Raw genomic sequence first — 15,699 nt, 5'->3', positions numbered from 1 at the left:
ATATTCTTTTGTTGTGAATATAAGCTCTATTTGAAAACCTCATCAGGGAAAATACCTAAAACAAAGACAAGCGTGATGTCAAATCTCTGACAAACCCATTTGCCGCCGGTCCACTTTAGTAACCAGGGACTTGCAGACACCCGTAAAGTGCGAACCCTCATGGCATTGAGAAGTCTATCTGGAAAGAGGGAAGACAACGTGCGCACCTGCAGACGCGCATTTGTGGGGGGCGAGGTGCTTGTGGTAAAGCCCCAAGTCCTTGGCTCCCTGAGACCTAGATGCGAATCGGGCATCCTCATTCAGAAATGCATCCTCCACCCCCCGACCAGAGGAATTAAATTTTTCAAAGTTTTGCAAAGTACACACGGTGAGAAGCTGCGCTCACCAGTTTCCTTGACACCATTTCGACGCGGAGCGACCTCAGCCTGGGCCACAGAGAGAGAAGGGCGGTTGCAAGGGAGTGGCCCAGGTCAGGGTCGCTGGCGTGGCCTGGGGCGCAGGAGACCCCGGGACGACCAAGACGCCTGTGTGGCCGGAGGCACCTGGGACTGCAGACTGGTGGGGCTGCCAGGTTTCCGGGAATGGGGGGGGCGGGGGGCGGCGGTGGTGGGGGCGCCGGGCTTGCAGTAGCGAAACAGGTGCCTGCTGGGGCGGCCGCGGGCTATGCGCCCCCGCACTCGACCCTGCAACACAGGGCTAGGCGCTGGTCGGCGGAGCCGGGTCTGCGCCGGCCCGCCCCCCGCCCCGCAGCCGGCGCGCCGTTCCGGGGCGTGTCCTCGGCCGCCCGGCTTCTATATAGCGGCCGGCTCGCCCCGGACCGCCCAGATGCGAGCGCAGCAGCTATTCCAAGCTGAGTGTCGGCCCTTGCCGGCCCCGCTCGTACAGCCTCGCTCAGCTCGCTGCCGCCCAGTCCCCGCGCCCCCCGGCCGGACGAGCATCCGGCCCCCGCGGCGGGCGCCATGCTGCGGGCACGCCCCGCGCTCTGGGCTGCGGCTTTGACCGCACTGACGTTGCTCCGCGGACCGCCGGCGGCACGAGCTGGGGCGGGCACGATGGGCGCCGGCCCAGTGGTGCGCTGCGAGCCGTGCGACGCGCGTGCCGTTGCCCAGTGCGCGCCGCCGCCCCCCTCGCCCCCGTGCGCCGAGCTGGTGCGCGAGCCGGGCTGCGGTTGCTGTCTCACGTGCGCGCTGCGCGAGGGTCAGCCTTGCGGCGTCTACACCGAGCGCTGTGGCTCCGGCCTCCGCTGCCAGCCGCCGCCTGGCGATCCGCGCCCGCTACAAGCGTTGTTGGACGGCCGCGGGCTCTGCGCCAACGCCAGCGCCGTCGGCCGCCTGCGCCCTTACCTGCTACCGTCCGCGTCAGGTGAGCTGCCCGCGCCAGATGCGCTGCCGAAGCGCAGCCCTGGGCTAAGGTCAGAGGTGGTGCCACTTCGTAGCTCTTCCCGCCCCAAGGGTTGTACATGGGAAAGCTGAAGCCTCAAGACTCGAGGGCGCTTGCCGGAGGTACCTTCCCGACCGGCCTTCTACTCTCTTCGTTCTTTGAGTTGCGAGTTCTTGTAAATTGTAAACCTCTTTAGGCGAAAACGGATTATAGATTCCCTGGGGAGGGAGGGAGCAGATTTGGAGGTTAGTGGTCAATGGGGAGGTCATGGACGGAGGAGACTCTCCGGCCATTCATGCAGGCGCCGCGCGGAAATGTGGGCGTGTACTGTGTGGCCCAATTCCGATTTGGGTTTCCCACGAGCTAAGAACGAATGTGTCCGCGCGGACGATTCTTGCGGACCTAGAGGCGCAGAGGACGGGACTGGGTGCATTTGGACCGGGAATGTGGGCAGGCACGTTGTAGAAAATGGTACCTGGCTTTAACAGTACTAAGATATGCACAGATCACAGTTTGCAAAGCAGTGTCCCGTCCAGGGTGTCCCAAAACCAGGGAGGTGGGAACCGGGTATATCTTCTGCAGTCGGACAACCTGACGTTCAGAAAAAAGTGACTCTGGAGGTGGCAGGTGTTCCTCTAACTTTGAAGCATGCTTAGCCAGCCTCAGTCCTGTGAGTGAAGAAGTTTCCACATCGCTGAAGGCGAGGAGAAAAAGCCCCCACCTCCAACCTCCAGCTGTACAGAGCACAGTAGGCTAGCCTCCACCCGCCCCAACATCCGTGGCTAGAAGGATGGAAGTCCCCTTCTAATTTCCCTCCGTGCAGGTTTCCTCTCCCAGGTGAGGCTATTTCCTCTCCAAGACTAGTGGAAAAGGTAAAATTACAACTGCCTAAAACTTACACTGGCTATAGTAGACTGTTAGAATTCCTGGGTGTGTTTGACACTCAGGGCAGTTGGGTCATTTGCTGTGTGTGTACTTCACTGCTACTGTGCATTTTTGGAAATTCAAAAGGTGATCTTAGAAGTTGTTACAGATATTATCATTTGGGGCCAGACTTTCATAGGCATTATGATTACTGTCATAGGATCTCTATAGTATAGGTTGATGTAGTTTATTATAAAATTACAAAAAGATCTAAGTGACTTCTCAAATTCGCTTGAGGGGGGAGAAGTAAATTTAAGTAAGTCAAAAGTTTAAGACCATTATCTGTGGCTTAAATGGAAGGGGTTGCTCTTTGTGCTTGTCAGCAGGCATTAGAAAGAAACCAAAAGAAATTACTCAAGAGTTCTTGAAAAAGAAATGCAAATACATTCATTTACATATTCTTAGCATTCCCCTTTGGCCCAGTACTTCCCTGAAAAGAGAAAACTAAGATGAAAGGAAATTGAAACCAAATTAAAAACTTACTGTATCAGATCTGAGCTGGTTGAATTTGTGCTTTCCCAGACACCAGACCCTTTGGGAACTTTGCCACTTCTCTTCAAGGAACTGTTTCTTTTCCTGGGTGAGGAAATCAGAACCAGAGGGAATGGGGACTTCTCCAAACTCCCCGGTGAGCACACCTGTCCAAAGAGCCTCCTGAAGAGAGAAGGGTTTCTGCAACAGAGCAGAGTATCTTTCAACCTTACTCAACCCTCCAGAAGCATTCTCCAAGCTAAAGCGAGACATTTGCTCCTCAGAGCCCGGAGCCAGAAGCCTTGGCGGGCTTCCAGGAGGGTGGGCAGGCTGCCATCTCGAGAGATGGATGTGTTCTCGGGAGGGTAGAGAACAGGTCAGCTGCAGCAGTACACTCGGCACCTCAGGTGTAGTAGACACGGGATCAGACAGTGAACTGAGCCCCACCTGGGAGGATGGCCTCAGGACACTGCTTGTCAGAGTGAAGCCATCCTGTGACAGATACGTGGCTACACAGAACCAGGCAAAAGGAAGGGGCTCTCTACTGGCCCTTCTCCCTTAACATCCCAGGTTCATCCAGGAAAAGAAATGGGCAGAGCATCCTGGCTCCACATCAGCTGTACATTTAGTCAGAGTCCTTGACATTCCAGTGGCATTGTGGACATTCCAATGCCCATAGCAAGTGTGTCTGCATTAGATCTACAGTCAGAGATCTGCAGGAAGTGGCTTCCTTCCCAGAGTGAAGCTCTTTGGCACAGAGGATTGTAAGCCTTGAGAGATGGAGATGTCCTTGTCCCCTCTGCTCCTGTGCAAAGGGGGTAGGAAGGACTTACCCAGGACAGTGCCCCAGGATGCACGGGGTCTGTGTAGCTCTCCTGAGTGTTCCAGACCCTACCTGGACAGTGAGTAAGAGATGCAACAGTGAACACCATATAGAACACTACCAGACAGGCCTCCTGAGTCCAGGTGCCTGAGGTAAAGCTGCTTTGCAGAGAATTCAGTTTCTCCATCTGAGCCCTTTACCTGGTAGCGCTTAGGACAGGCTGGAATCAGAATCCCTGGGGCTTGCTGACTCCCAGATGCTGCCATCACCCAAGTGCTTCTGATGCAGCAAGTCCAGGTGGGGCGAAGATATGCTTGTCCACAAGTCCCACACCCCCAGGAGGCCTGCTCTAAAGTAGCCCTACCAGAGTTCTGAATGGGCCTGAGCCTTCACTGACTCAGGTCTGGCCCCTCCTGGTGGAGGGTGAGAGATACGGAAAAGCTGAGAGCATGAAAAGCATTTTCTTCAGCAGCACGTATGTTGTAGAAGCACACCACATTTAATTTTTAAAAGATGACTTCTTGAGGCCAAGGGAGTACCATTCACCACTAATATTATGGAATAATACTTTACCGCGGTGTTTTTTCTAAACTTATTTGGAATTGTTGAGTCACGTTTCTGTATAGATCAGACTTGATCAAAATGGTAAGATTTTGAAAAGACGGTCATTAAATATCAATGACCGTCAAGTCTGTGCCTCCTTGTGTCCTCCAAGGAAATGGCAGTGAGTCGGAAGAAGACCACAGCATGGGGAGCACAGAGAACCAGGCTGGCCCCAGCACACACCGGGTGCCCGTCTCCAAATTCCACCCCATCCACACCAAGATGGATGTCATCAAGAAAGGTCATGCCAAGGACAGCCAGCGCTACAAGGTTGACTACGAGTCTCAGAGCACAGACACCCAGAACTTCTCCTCTGAGTCCAAGCGTGAGACAGAATACGTGAGAGCTTTTCTTCTTGCTGATGTGGGGGTGGGGCCACCTGGCCTGGGTATCCAGAGATCACAGGGTCACCATTACTCAAGAGCCCAGCAGTTACTCCAGTGGTCCTGCTGATGCACCAAGCAGCTGCAAGCCCTTCCTTACAGAAGGGATATTGACCCTCCCCTATGGCAGAGATCCCAGGAGAATCAGTGCACTGCTCTCCAGGCCTCGGCTGGGCAGAGCAGTGTTCTCACAAAGCTGGCCTCTTTTTGTCACTTGGCCTCTGAGTGTCCTGGCCTGTGTGTCCCTGTCCCAGTCCTGTAGCTTGCCCTGGGGAATCACAAGAGAGACAGGGCTGTGGTTGGCATCTGCACAGGAACGGTGACAACTAAATCAGACAAAAGATACTCGAGGAGCACGTGGTCAGTTCCCTGGGCGTCACAGGGTTTTATCAGACACAGAGTTCCCAGGTAACCCGTGCCTCCTCCCCAGGGGCCCTGCCGCCGGGAAATGGAAGACACGCTGAACCACCTCAAGTTCCTGAACATGCTCAGCCCCAGGGGCATCCACATTCCCAACTGCGACAAGAAGGGCTTCTACAAGAAAAAGCAGGTGAGCACCATCCAAGCAACTTGCTCCTATCCCTCCTCCACTGACATGGACGAGGGAACAGGCTTCCACCTGAGTCGTCTGGATGCAGCCCCTGCTCCCGCTCCTATCCCCTCCCCCCCCCACCACACCCAAGACCTGAGGAGCTTCACATGAGTGTCTTCTCACCGTCCATGACTCCTTCCCAACCCGCAGAACAGTGTAAGGCCTCCTGGGACCCCTGTACTAGCCGTGGAGGGACCAGGACATGTTAGCATTGCACCATGGAGGGACATTTTTTATCAGCAATTGTAGAGAATTCCCAAGAAGCCTGATGTGATGTCCTATGGCAGGAAGCTTCTTCTGAGGTCCCATGTTGGACCCTTATACACCCGTGCCTTCCTGATGGTGCCCAGCTGTACAGGATCAGACACATGGGAGATGTGTTCATTTGAAGGCACAGGGAGTGCACCTGTGTAGATTTCAGATCATGTTCTAACAGCATCTCAACTGACTTTTTAGTGGGACAACTCCTACCACAGTACCTACAGAATTAATCACAGAACAGCACAGCCATGTTCAAAGTGTTGGTAGTAGTGACCTCAATCAGAGGGCCCCATCCTGTTCAGTGATCACTGAACAGATCTCGTTGGCCTCTTTGTATATTTCTATTAATCACTTATTTAGCAGACTTACCCTGAGAAGGTACCACGTACACAGCTCAGGGCGTACGCTGAAAGACCCAGATGTGACAAGCACAGGGAAGATGGGGCATTGTCATGCCTCCCCCATTCAGCAGATAGACTTTGCAGGGCCAACAGGGTCCAGTGTCCACCCCTGTGAGACCCTGAGGGACACAAAACCACCAGGTCCCCTCGTTTTGGGGGGCACTCACATCCACCCATCACAGCCCCAGACACACGCTGTGCACACAAGGCCTTAATCAGTTGTGCTTTCTGAGGGTAGCAGAGACCACACTGGGAAGCCATCCTGGGTGCTGACCACCTGCCCCATTGATAGGACCCTCAAGGCAGGGCCTCCTCAGGGCTCATTTAATCTGTGCTCTGCCTGCAGTGCCGCCCTTCCAAGGGCAGGAAGCGGGGTTTCTGCTGGTGTGTGGATAAGTACGGGCAGCCCCTCCCGGGCTTCGACGTGAAGGGGAAAGGGGACGTGCACTGCTACAGCATGGAGAGCAAGTAGACTGTGGCCACGTAAGTGCTGGGGACTGGCAGATCCACAGGGGCACAGGACCCGGCCCTGGTGGGAGGGGACACCTGTAGATCCCAGGGGTGGTGGCCTACACACAAGACAGAGCTCTCAATCTGCCCGGACAAGAGCAGGAGGGAGGGTCTGTGGCCAGGTTGTCTGAGACACACCTCACATGCATGCTCCCACTGGGCTCTTCTGTCCATGGAATTTTCCAGGCAAGAATACTGGAATGGGTTGCCATTTCCTTCTCCAGGGAATCTTCCTAACCCAGGGATCGAACCCACATCTCTTGCATTTCCTGCATTGCAGGTGGATTCTTTACCACTGCGCCACCTGGGAAGAGACACTTTGCTTCATTTTATTTTATTTTATTTTTTTTTCCACTTTGCTTCATTTTAAAGAACTTACAACACTTAAACATTCTTACACATGCAGTGTAAGATTTCCAAAGTTAAGCTTTTCCCCCACGAGCCTCATGGTTCATTTAATTTCACATGTAAATTGTTTTCATTGTTGAAAGAATGAGTTTCTAAAAGATGGTAGCATTTTTTTTTCTGGTAAAATACATTACAGGTCTCCTGAGTCAATGACTTGTATCATTTTAATATAAAGTTTACTTAAATCTAATATGAATGGAGACGGGAATGGCAACCCACTCCAGTATTCTTGCCTGAGAAATCCCATGGATGGAAGAGCCTGGCGGGCTATACTCCATGGGGTCGCAAGAGTTGGACATGATTTAGTGACCAAACCACCAGCACCACCAAACATAAAATTGGCCTTGTCCTAATTATACTTTGTTTGGTGACACTCTTAAGAGCCACAGAAAAATCAGATCAGTAAGATGAAAGTGTATCTGATTGTAGTATAAAATACTGCTTTTAATGAAAGATCTTATCAAAAATTAGTATCACTTAAAGCCCATGAGTCATACTTAACACTGCACTATCGTAGAACAAAACTCCTCAAGCAACAGGTACCAGCCCCAGGTTTTAGCAATGATGGGAACAATGAACATGTTTTTGGTTGAACTTTTTGTTGAACTTTTGTTTTCAGGCTTTATGAAAGGTATTTCCTTTGCAAACTAGTGACTGGTTTTGACTTGTGATTTCCTTGATTTTTGAGCAAGCTCATTAATAAATGAATCATTTGCTAAAAAAAATAATATGAAAATGAAATTTCAAACCATCGTGTGAAAGAATAAAATCATATTTCATTTTGTTTTCTTTTCATAACTGAGAGCCATTGGGAGAAAAAAAAATATATTTCATGGTCTCAAGACAAATTTAAGTAAACAGAAGAAAATGTCATTTTTAGTGATCAGTTCTGTTTCCTTGCAAGTTAAAAAAAATAATTGAATTTTAGGGTGACTATGTTAGTGGACATCGTGGGCATCTCATGGAGTCCTCTGCTTCATTAAAAAGTGCAGGGTGAGCCCCTGCCCTGCCAAATGTGTGGGTGTCATGCCTGTTATCCCAGGGTGGGCGTTGAGACCTTTTGATTTTGGGGAGATTTATTTCAACACATTCCTTTTTCTTTCTGTTTTAGTTAATGTGGAGCTCAAATATGCCTTATTTTGCACAAAAGACTGCCAAGGACATGATCAGCAGCTGGCTACAGCCTCAACTTCTATTTCTTTTTGTGGTGAATTGATTTTTTTTTTTAAACCAAAGTTTAGAAAGAGATGTTTGAAATGCCTAGTTTTCTTCCACATGGTGAACCTGGCATCTTTCCACTTTCCAGTAGTCAGTGAAACGCAGTTTGATTTTTCTCGTTGCTTCCTATAAAAATACTTGTAAGCTCAAGCACGGTGCAGCCGTAAGCTCATGCTGCCCTGGGACCCTCCCCACCCATTCACCGCAGCCAACCCTCCACTTCATGCCTTAGCAACGCGTGTGGCTCATGTAGACGCGCTTCGTCTGCACTTGTAAGACGAGACAAGGCCTCATCAAGAAGAGGAACGCCCTGTCCTTTAATGCCTGCACATCCCGACACACCCACCCGGGGCTACCGGGGCCAGGGTCCCTGGACCAAGGAGATATTTTGTATCTTCAAGGGGCCTGCACTGCTTGGAAACAAGTGGAGAGAATCAAGTGGAATCTTGTTTGGAAAAAAAAAAAAATGACAAGAATGTTCTAGGGAACTCTGGAAACCGACAAAGGCGGGGATTTCTGACCCTTCTTTGTCAGGCAGCTTTCTGAAGACACGGGCTTTGCTGAAGCCCCATAGGGCAGGGGGGCAGGGCGACTTGCCAGAGGCATCACAAGTAATAGCCTGGCTCTCCAGATGACTGCGGAAAACAGTGTTTTCCCACTCAGCCATTCAAGAGCAAGTTTATTCTTGAAGATAAGCTCCTTGAAGGCAAAAAAGGTTTCTTTTCATTTCTCCCCTTTTGTCCTCCTTGGCACAGTATAAAAAATAATCATCCTGTATAACCTGGAAGACGAGTGGCTTGTTGGGGAGCCGGTCAGGGACGCTGGGAGCACAGAAAATCGCCCTTGCTTGGTGCACTTGGACTTCCTCCTTTTCTTTCTAAGTCACAAGTACACACAGAGTACCCTCTTCCTGACTGTTCACAGTGTATACGTCATCGTCCAAATATGATAGCACCTATACTAGATAATCCTAGATGAGTTGTAAGCATTGCTAGAGAATATAAACACAGCCACGACCGAGGGAGGGGGCTTGTGCACGGGGCTCGGCCACTCTCCTGGGGGCGCCCTCCCAAGTCTGCAGGAGAGCAGGGAGGGGTCCCTGGCCACCCCCCTGCAGCCTCTGGTTGGATCCATGCTGCACACAGCCCTCCTGGAGAACACAAAGGGATCTCAAAGATGTTCCGCCTACCTATTAGCTTTCCTTTATTTTTTTAATTAAGTTTTTGAGAAAAAAAAAGTATTTTTGAAAAGTTTGTCTTGCAATGTATTTATAAATAGTAAATAAAATTTTTACCATAAAGAAATCCCCCTTCCTCCAGTTTTTGTGTTACTAACTAACCAGAGGGCAGTGGGGTTCCGGCTGTAGTTGGAACTTTCCAGCTTTCCCTGCTTGCGTCTCTGGCAAGAGAACCCAAGGAGCCACCCCAGGGCTTTGCTGGTTACCCGTGGGGGCACTGGGTATGTCTGCAGTGAGCTGCTGGTTCTAGGAGGCCAGATTGCTGACCTGAGTGACCACCTGACCCTCGTGGCCTTATCCTGTTGTCCTGTCTGTCACCACTCCGGGCAGCCTTCCTGGCTGAGCAGAAGGCAGGGAACACTCTGGAGCGTTCAGCCACACATCCTGTCCTGTGATCCACTCAGCCAACCCCTCTCTAGTCTGCAGAAGGGAGGGGATGCAGCCAGAAAGGGATAGAAACCCCAGGAGACACTGGGCGGGGTTCCAGGATCTCCGTCCCCTCTCTGCAGCCTTGGAACAGTTGCCCCTTGTCACAGAGCCTCTTCAGGCAAAGTTCTGAGCCCGTGACTTCTGGGCATCAAAGGGTGAAGTGCACATCAAGCAATCTCCTGACCTGTTAGTAGAACATCTAAGGTGGGCCCTTTATCGCAGAGCTGTATGTGCTGAGCAGAGAGCTCTGTGGGTGCTCTGGGAACCGGGGGTGTGGGAGGTGGTCCTGGGGACCTGGGCAGGAACCTGGCAGGGCCTTTGGAGCCATTATGAGCTGTGAGCTGCTCAGGATGCTGAGTCTATAAGCCCTCTGGGCTTGTCTTCCTGGAAGCCCCCAAATCACATGCCCTTTCTTATCCTCATTCTCCACCTCCTTCCACACCTGTGGTCACCTTTTCTTCCAAATGCTCTCCTGCCACGTCCAGTAAGCATGCGAATTGCACCCACCTGGTTCTTCCCCATACCTTCCCTTCCTCAGTCACCTAGGTAGACCTTCCACCCTTAAGCTTCAGCTTTTACCAGCCCTGAGTGCAGGTCCCCAGCCACCACCCCCAAGGGCACAAGGAAATGAGTGAGGGGGCTCTCTACTCACCGAGGCCAAGGCCAGGTGTTGACCTTACCATGTTTCAACCAGAAAATCAACACACTAGGAACATCTCAATCACTGATGCTGACGTGGGTGTCATGAAACGGGGCTTCTCTGATGAGGCAACTTGTCCAGAGTCATTTTCTCATGTGGTCGAAACTTGAACCAACCATACTTGTACAGAAACTTAGCAGAAAGGCCTAATTGGAATGTGCCCAGAGACCACAAGGACATTTTAAACTGAAATAACCTCTGTAGAAAGGAATATTATGCCACTACTAAAATGCTTTTTATGTTAACAAGACATAAAAATGCTCATGGTGAAGTAAAGAAAAAGCAGAATGCAATTATGTATACACACACACACACACACACACACACACAACTGAATGGAAATACACCCAGATGGTAACCTGGTTATTCTTTGAATGTAGATAACATCCTTATTTTATTTCTGCTGCTGCTGCTGCTAAGTCGCTTCAGTCATGTCCGACTCTGTGCAACCCCATAGACAGCAGCCCACCAGGCTCCCCCGTCCTTGGGATTCTCCAGGCAAGAACCCTGGAGTGGATTGCCATTTCCTTCTCCAATGCATGAAAGTGAAAAGTGAAAGTGAAGTCGCTCAATCATGTCCGACTCTTAGCGACCCCATGGACTGCAGCCTACCGGCTCCTCCATCCATGGGATTTTCCAGGCGAGAGTACTGGAGTGGGGTGCCAATTGCCTTCTCCTATTTTATTTCTATTTCATTACAATTTCAACAACTTCCATAGTGAACATGAATGAATTCCTTTTATTTACCGGAGTATCCTGCTGGGGTGTGGGGGAGGGGTGGCCCACTGCCCAAGAAGGCATCTGCTCCCAAAGTTGGGGGTGGGGTGTCTGCCCTGTGGCCATCTCAGGCTCCCACTCCCACAACTCCAGCCCAGCCATACCCCCAGCACTGAGAATGGCCTGGCCTCCTCTCCCAGCCCCACATTCCACCAGTAATGTTGTCCACGTTTTCTATCCTAGAACCGTCTGTATGCAGAGAACAAAACCCAGGATCACTGCTCTTGTAGAGAAACAGTAAACAAGACAAAGCAAGTGGGCCGTGCAGCTGGTGGGGAGTGAGTGCAGGGGGACACAGGGGGATGAATAAGGTCCAAGGCATCATTGATGCTGTTTTCCCTTCCCTTTGTTACAAGCTTGGGTCCTTGGACTCCTTAATCAAGAGAAATTGATGAGAGGCCTGATGAGAAATTCAGGCTGGGGCTCCTGCTGCAGCACCAGGGTGTGAGAACAAGTAACAAGTGTCCTTGCTGCCTTCCTGAGATGGGTCAGGAGAGTGGGGTGAGCCTGTCCCTTAAATGGAATAAGGTTAGGGGCCGATAGGTGGGCTGGAGGGGTGGCTTAGGTGGTCCAGCCACCCCCTTGGTGTGCAGGGATCATGCGCAGTCCCCCACTTTTGCTCCCAGAACCTCAGAAATGGCAGCTGGGTTTTGGCCTTTTTGTATCTTGTTCAATCACTCAGTCATTTCTGACTCTTTGTGACCTCATGGACTGCAACACGCCAGGCTTACCTGTCCTTCACCATCTCCCGGAGCTTGCTCAAACTCATGTCCATTGAGTTGATGATGACATCCAACCATCTCATCCTCTGTCGTCCCCTTCTCCTCCTGCCTTCATGCTTTCTCAGCTTCAGGGTCTTTCCCAATGAGTCAGCTCTTCGCATTAGGTGGCCTAAGTATTGAAGCTTCGCTTCAGCATCAGTCCTTCCAATTCAGGATTGATCTCCTTTAGTATTGACTGGTTTGATCTCTTTGCAGTCCAAGGGACCCTCCAGTCTTCTCCAACACCACAGTTCAAAGGCATCAATTCTTCAACGCTCAGCCTTCTTTATGGTCCAACTCTCACACCCATACATGATTACTGGAAAAACCGTATCTTTGACTAGACAAGCCTTTGTTTTCAAAGTGATGTCTCTGCTTTTTAATACGCTAAGTTTGTCATAGCTTTTCTTCCACAGAGCAAGTGTCTTTTAATGTCATGGCTGCAGTCACCGTCCGCAGTGATTTGGAGCCCAGGAAAATAAAGTCTGTCCCTGTTTCCGTTTTTTTCCATCTATTTGCCATGGGGTGATGGAACTGGATGCCATGATCTTATTTTTTTGAAATGTTGAAATTTAAGCCAGCTTTTTCACTCTCCTCTTTCACCTTCATCAAGAGGCTCTTTCGTTGCTCTTTGCTTTCTGCCCTTAGTGTGATATCATCTTCATATCTGAGGTTGTTGATATTTCCCCTGGCAATCTCGGTTCCAGCTTGTGATTCATCTTTAATTTCTTTCAAAGCTATTTTGTAGTTTTCAGAATACAAATTTTGTATTTCTCTTGTTAAATATACTACTAAGTATTTCATTCTTTTTGACACTATTGTGAGTGAAATTTTCTTAATTTCATTTTTTGATTGTTGCAAGCAATTAATTTTTATATATTGACTCTGTATCATTTATTAGTTCTAATAATCTTTTAGTGGATTTCTTAGAATTTTTTATGTATAAGATCATGTCATCTTCAAACAGATATAGCTCTACTTCTTCCTGTATCTAGATGCCTTATATTTCTTTCTCTTGCCTAACTGACCTGACTAGCACCTCCCACACAATGTAAGCAAAGTCATGAGAGCAGACATGCTTGTCTTGTTTCTGATTTTAGGGGAAAAGCATATAGACTTTCACCATTAACCATGATGTCAGCTGTGGTGTTTTCCAAGATGCCTTTTGTCCGCTTGAAGAAGTTTCCTTCTGTTCCTGGTTTGTCAAGTGTTTTTATCATGAAAAGATGTTGGATAGTATCAAATACTTTTTCTGAGCCTATTGAGATGATCTGTGGGGGTTTTTTTATTTTATTTGTATGGTTTATTACGTTAGTTGATTTTAGGATATTAAAACAACCATGCCTTCCTGAGGTAAATCCCACGTGATTACAGTGAATGATTATTCTAACACGTTGCTGGACTTAGTTTGCTAGTATTTTGTTGAGAATTTTTGTGCCCATAGTCACAGGAGGTTTGGGGCTGTAGTTTTCTTTTCTCATGATGTCTTTGTCTAGTGTGGAATCAAGGTAAAACTTTAATGCATGTAGGCTTTAAAATGAATTGAGAAGTGTTCTCCCATCTTCTAAATTTTGGAAGAGTTTGTAAAGAATTTGTAGTCTTTAAGTGTTTGGTAGAATTCTTCAAAGAAGCCATCTGGGTCTGGGCTTTTATTAATGGGCAGTTTTTTCTTTTCCTAATTCAATCATTTCACTGGTTACAGGTCTAATCAGATAGTCTATTTCTTCTTGTGTCCATTTTGGTAGTTCATGTGGCTCTAAAATGTTTCCATTTCATCTCAGTAATCCAATTTGTTCGTGTACAGTTGTTCATAGTATTCCTTTATAATCCTTTTTATTTTTGTAAAATCAGGGGTAAGGCCACCTCTTTCATTTCTGATTCTACTTACTGGAGTCTTTTTTCTTGGTCAGCAGAGCTAAAGATTTGCCAATCATGTAGATCTTTTCAAAGAATAAGTTTTGATTTCACTGATTTTTCTCAATTGATTTTCTATTCTCTATTTATTCATTTATTTCCCTCTAATCTTTCTTATTTCCTTGCTTCTGCTAGATTTAGATTTGGTTTCACCTTCCTTTTCCAGTGTCCTAAAGTTTTTTGAGATTTTTTTTCTTAATAGGGGCATGTCCAGCTGTAAATTTCCTTCTAAGCACTGCTCTAGCTGCCTCAGATTTGACGGAGTCCCAGGCTCAGGAAGTAGGGACATGTTATCCCAATTTAGACCCATAGAGTCAAAAGCATGAAAACCAGGGAGAGTTTCCATTGGTACCTTCTTCCTCTGCTGGCTGTGAGGACTAAGAGCAGCAGCGCTCCAGAACTGACGCAGCCACAGAAACCATCCTGTTAATAATGCTTATGGCCTGGATCAGACATGGAAGAGTTTCCAAACACATCTGGGGCAGAGGTCCTTCTGTCCCGCCAAGGAGCTGTCCCCATAGCCAATGCCCCCAGACACCTGTGTGCACCCATGGGACTTGCTGTTGTGACTACGTTCTCCACACGTAGGTGCACAACTTCTACCAGTGAACAGAGAGAGCTGCCCTGTATATCAATAGGACTGACCCAAGGGAGCTGCTGAGAGGTTGCTGGAGAATCAGGTGGACACAACAAGAAAAGATGCGGTAGGGGCACTGAAATCGCGAAGGACCCTTAACTCAGATGCCCTCACAAATGCCCATCAGCTCCTGATTCGTTTGAGAGAAACTGGAGCTAGAAATATAAGACACGGTGGCCAGTTATGCCTGATCCATGAGAGCATGTTCAAAAGCCTTGGGACTGGACAGGGCTGGGCCCCGCATCTAAGACAATATTGATACTTCTATAGTTCAACTGATACTTTCAATTAAACACCTAAGCAAGGCGGATGAAAGCCCCCAACTTCGGCTGAGATGAGGACCTCTATAGGCCCTGCTGTGATGGTGCCTTCAAGTTTAGAGTTGAGTCCTTTCAGTTTTGCCCAGAAGATACCTCCCACACGTCATGGGAAGGGAAGTCCACCTTCCCCCAGCTCTGCTCCCAAGTCAGGCCCTCAAGCTGGGTCCTACAGGGGTTTCATGAAGGCTCAAGTGCTGAGAATGCTTCCACTGCCATCGTGGGATAATGGGGACCACGATGCTGTACACTTTTACCAGGGTGGGATGAGGCTATCTATGGTTGACTCACATCAGACTGACTGGTACAATTTAAATGATGAGTCTGAGAGCTGAGTTCACAGGGAGCCCTGGGGACCGGGCAGAGGGAGGGTAGCAGACATGGGGTCAGAGAGTGAAGGGGCAGACCCAAGATGGGGAGCCCAGACCAGGTAGGGACCTGGTGGGATCCACTAGGAGCGATGAGATGCCCATCCAGAGGAGACAAGGAAGGAGCAGTCAGCAGGGCAGGCAGGAATGAGGAAGGGGCGGTGTCAGGAAAAGCAAGCAGAGAATAGTTAAAGAAAGAAAGAAATCCACAAAACAGAGGACTCACGCTGTGAGCTCAGGGCTTAGTCAGGCAGACAGAGGGGCAAACGGTGCCATCATGGAGGACACCACTGGAGCCTGCAGGGGACAGGGTCTGGGCAGAGTCAGGGAACAGACAGGTGAGGGGGAGGTTAAGGAAGTGATTCTATTTTGCACCGAAGATGGGAGAAACCCTGGGCTGTTTTCAAGAGGAAGGGGAAGAGCTAGTGGAGAGGTTAGGGCTTGCAAAGGGAAGGGTGCCCGGGGCAGCGGGGTGGGCAGAGCAGACCTGCCAGCTGTGGGAGCAAGAAGCCTGCAGACTGTAATCACCAATGCTGCACAAGGAAGGGGCAGGCTGGAGGACAGAAGGGATTCAGGAAGGAAGAA

At 49.4% G+C, this 15,699-nt stretch overlaps 1 protein-coding gene across 1 annotated transcript; it reads left to right on the top strand.

Moving 5' to 3' along the window:
• Positions 1–791: 791 nt before the first annotated feature.
• Positions 792–9,278, top strand: IGFBP3 (insulin like growth factor binding protein 3). The gene is made up of 5 exons (XM_027539295.1): positions 792–1,362; positions 4,314–4,540; positions 5,015–5,134; positions 6,185–6,321; positions 7,868–9,278. The coding sequence occupies exons 1-4, from the start codon at positions 960–962 to the stop codon at positions 6,308–6,310; spliced, it is 876 nt and encodes a 291-aa protein (XP_027395096.1). The 5' UTR covers positions 792–959; the 3' UTR covers positions 6,311–6,321; positions 7,868–9,278.
• Positions 9,279–15,699: the final 6,421 nt, after the last annotated feature.

This window comes from Bos indicus x Bos taurus, chromosome 4, assembly GCF_003369695.1.
Source record: "Bos indicus x Bos taurus breed Angus x Brahman F1 hybrid chromosome 4, Bos_hybrid_MaternalHap_v2.0, whole genome shotgun sequence".
NCBI lineage: Eukaryota > Metazoa > Chordata > Mammalia > Artiodactyla > Bovidae > Bos > Bos indicus x Bos taurus.
The sequence above is the reverse complement of the archived record's forward strand: the minus strand, read 5'-3'. Positions and strand labels throughout refer to the sequence as shown.

Bases quoted from the DNA above. Each gene is read 5' to 3' on its own strand.
- IGFBP3 (XM_027539295.1), top strand. From the start codon at position 960: ATGCTGCGGGCACGCCCCGCGCTCTGGGCTGCGGCTTTGACCGCACTG. The intron at 1,363-4,313 runs GTGAGCTGCCCG...GTGTCCTCCAAG, and splicing joins CCTGCTACCGTCCGCGTCAG to GAAATGGCAGTGAGTCGGAA. The intron at 4,541-5,014 runs GTGAGAGCTTTT...CCTCCTCCCCAG, and splicing joins CCAAGCGTGAGACAGAATAC to GGGCCCTGCCGCCGGGAAAT.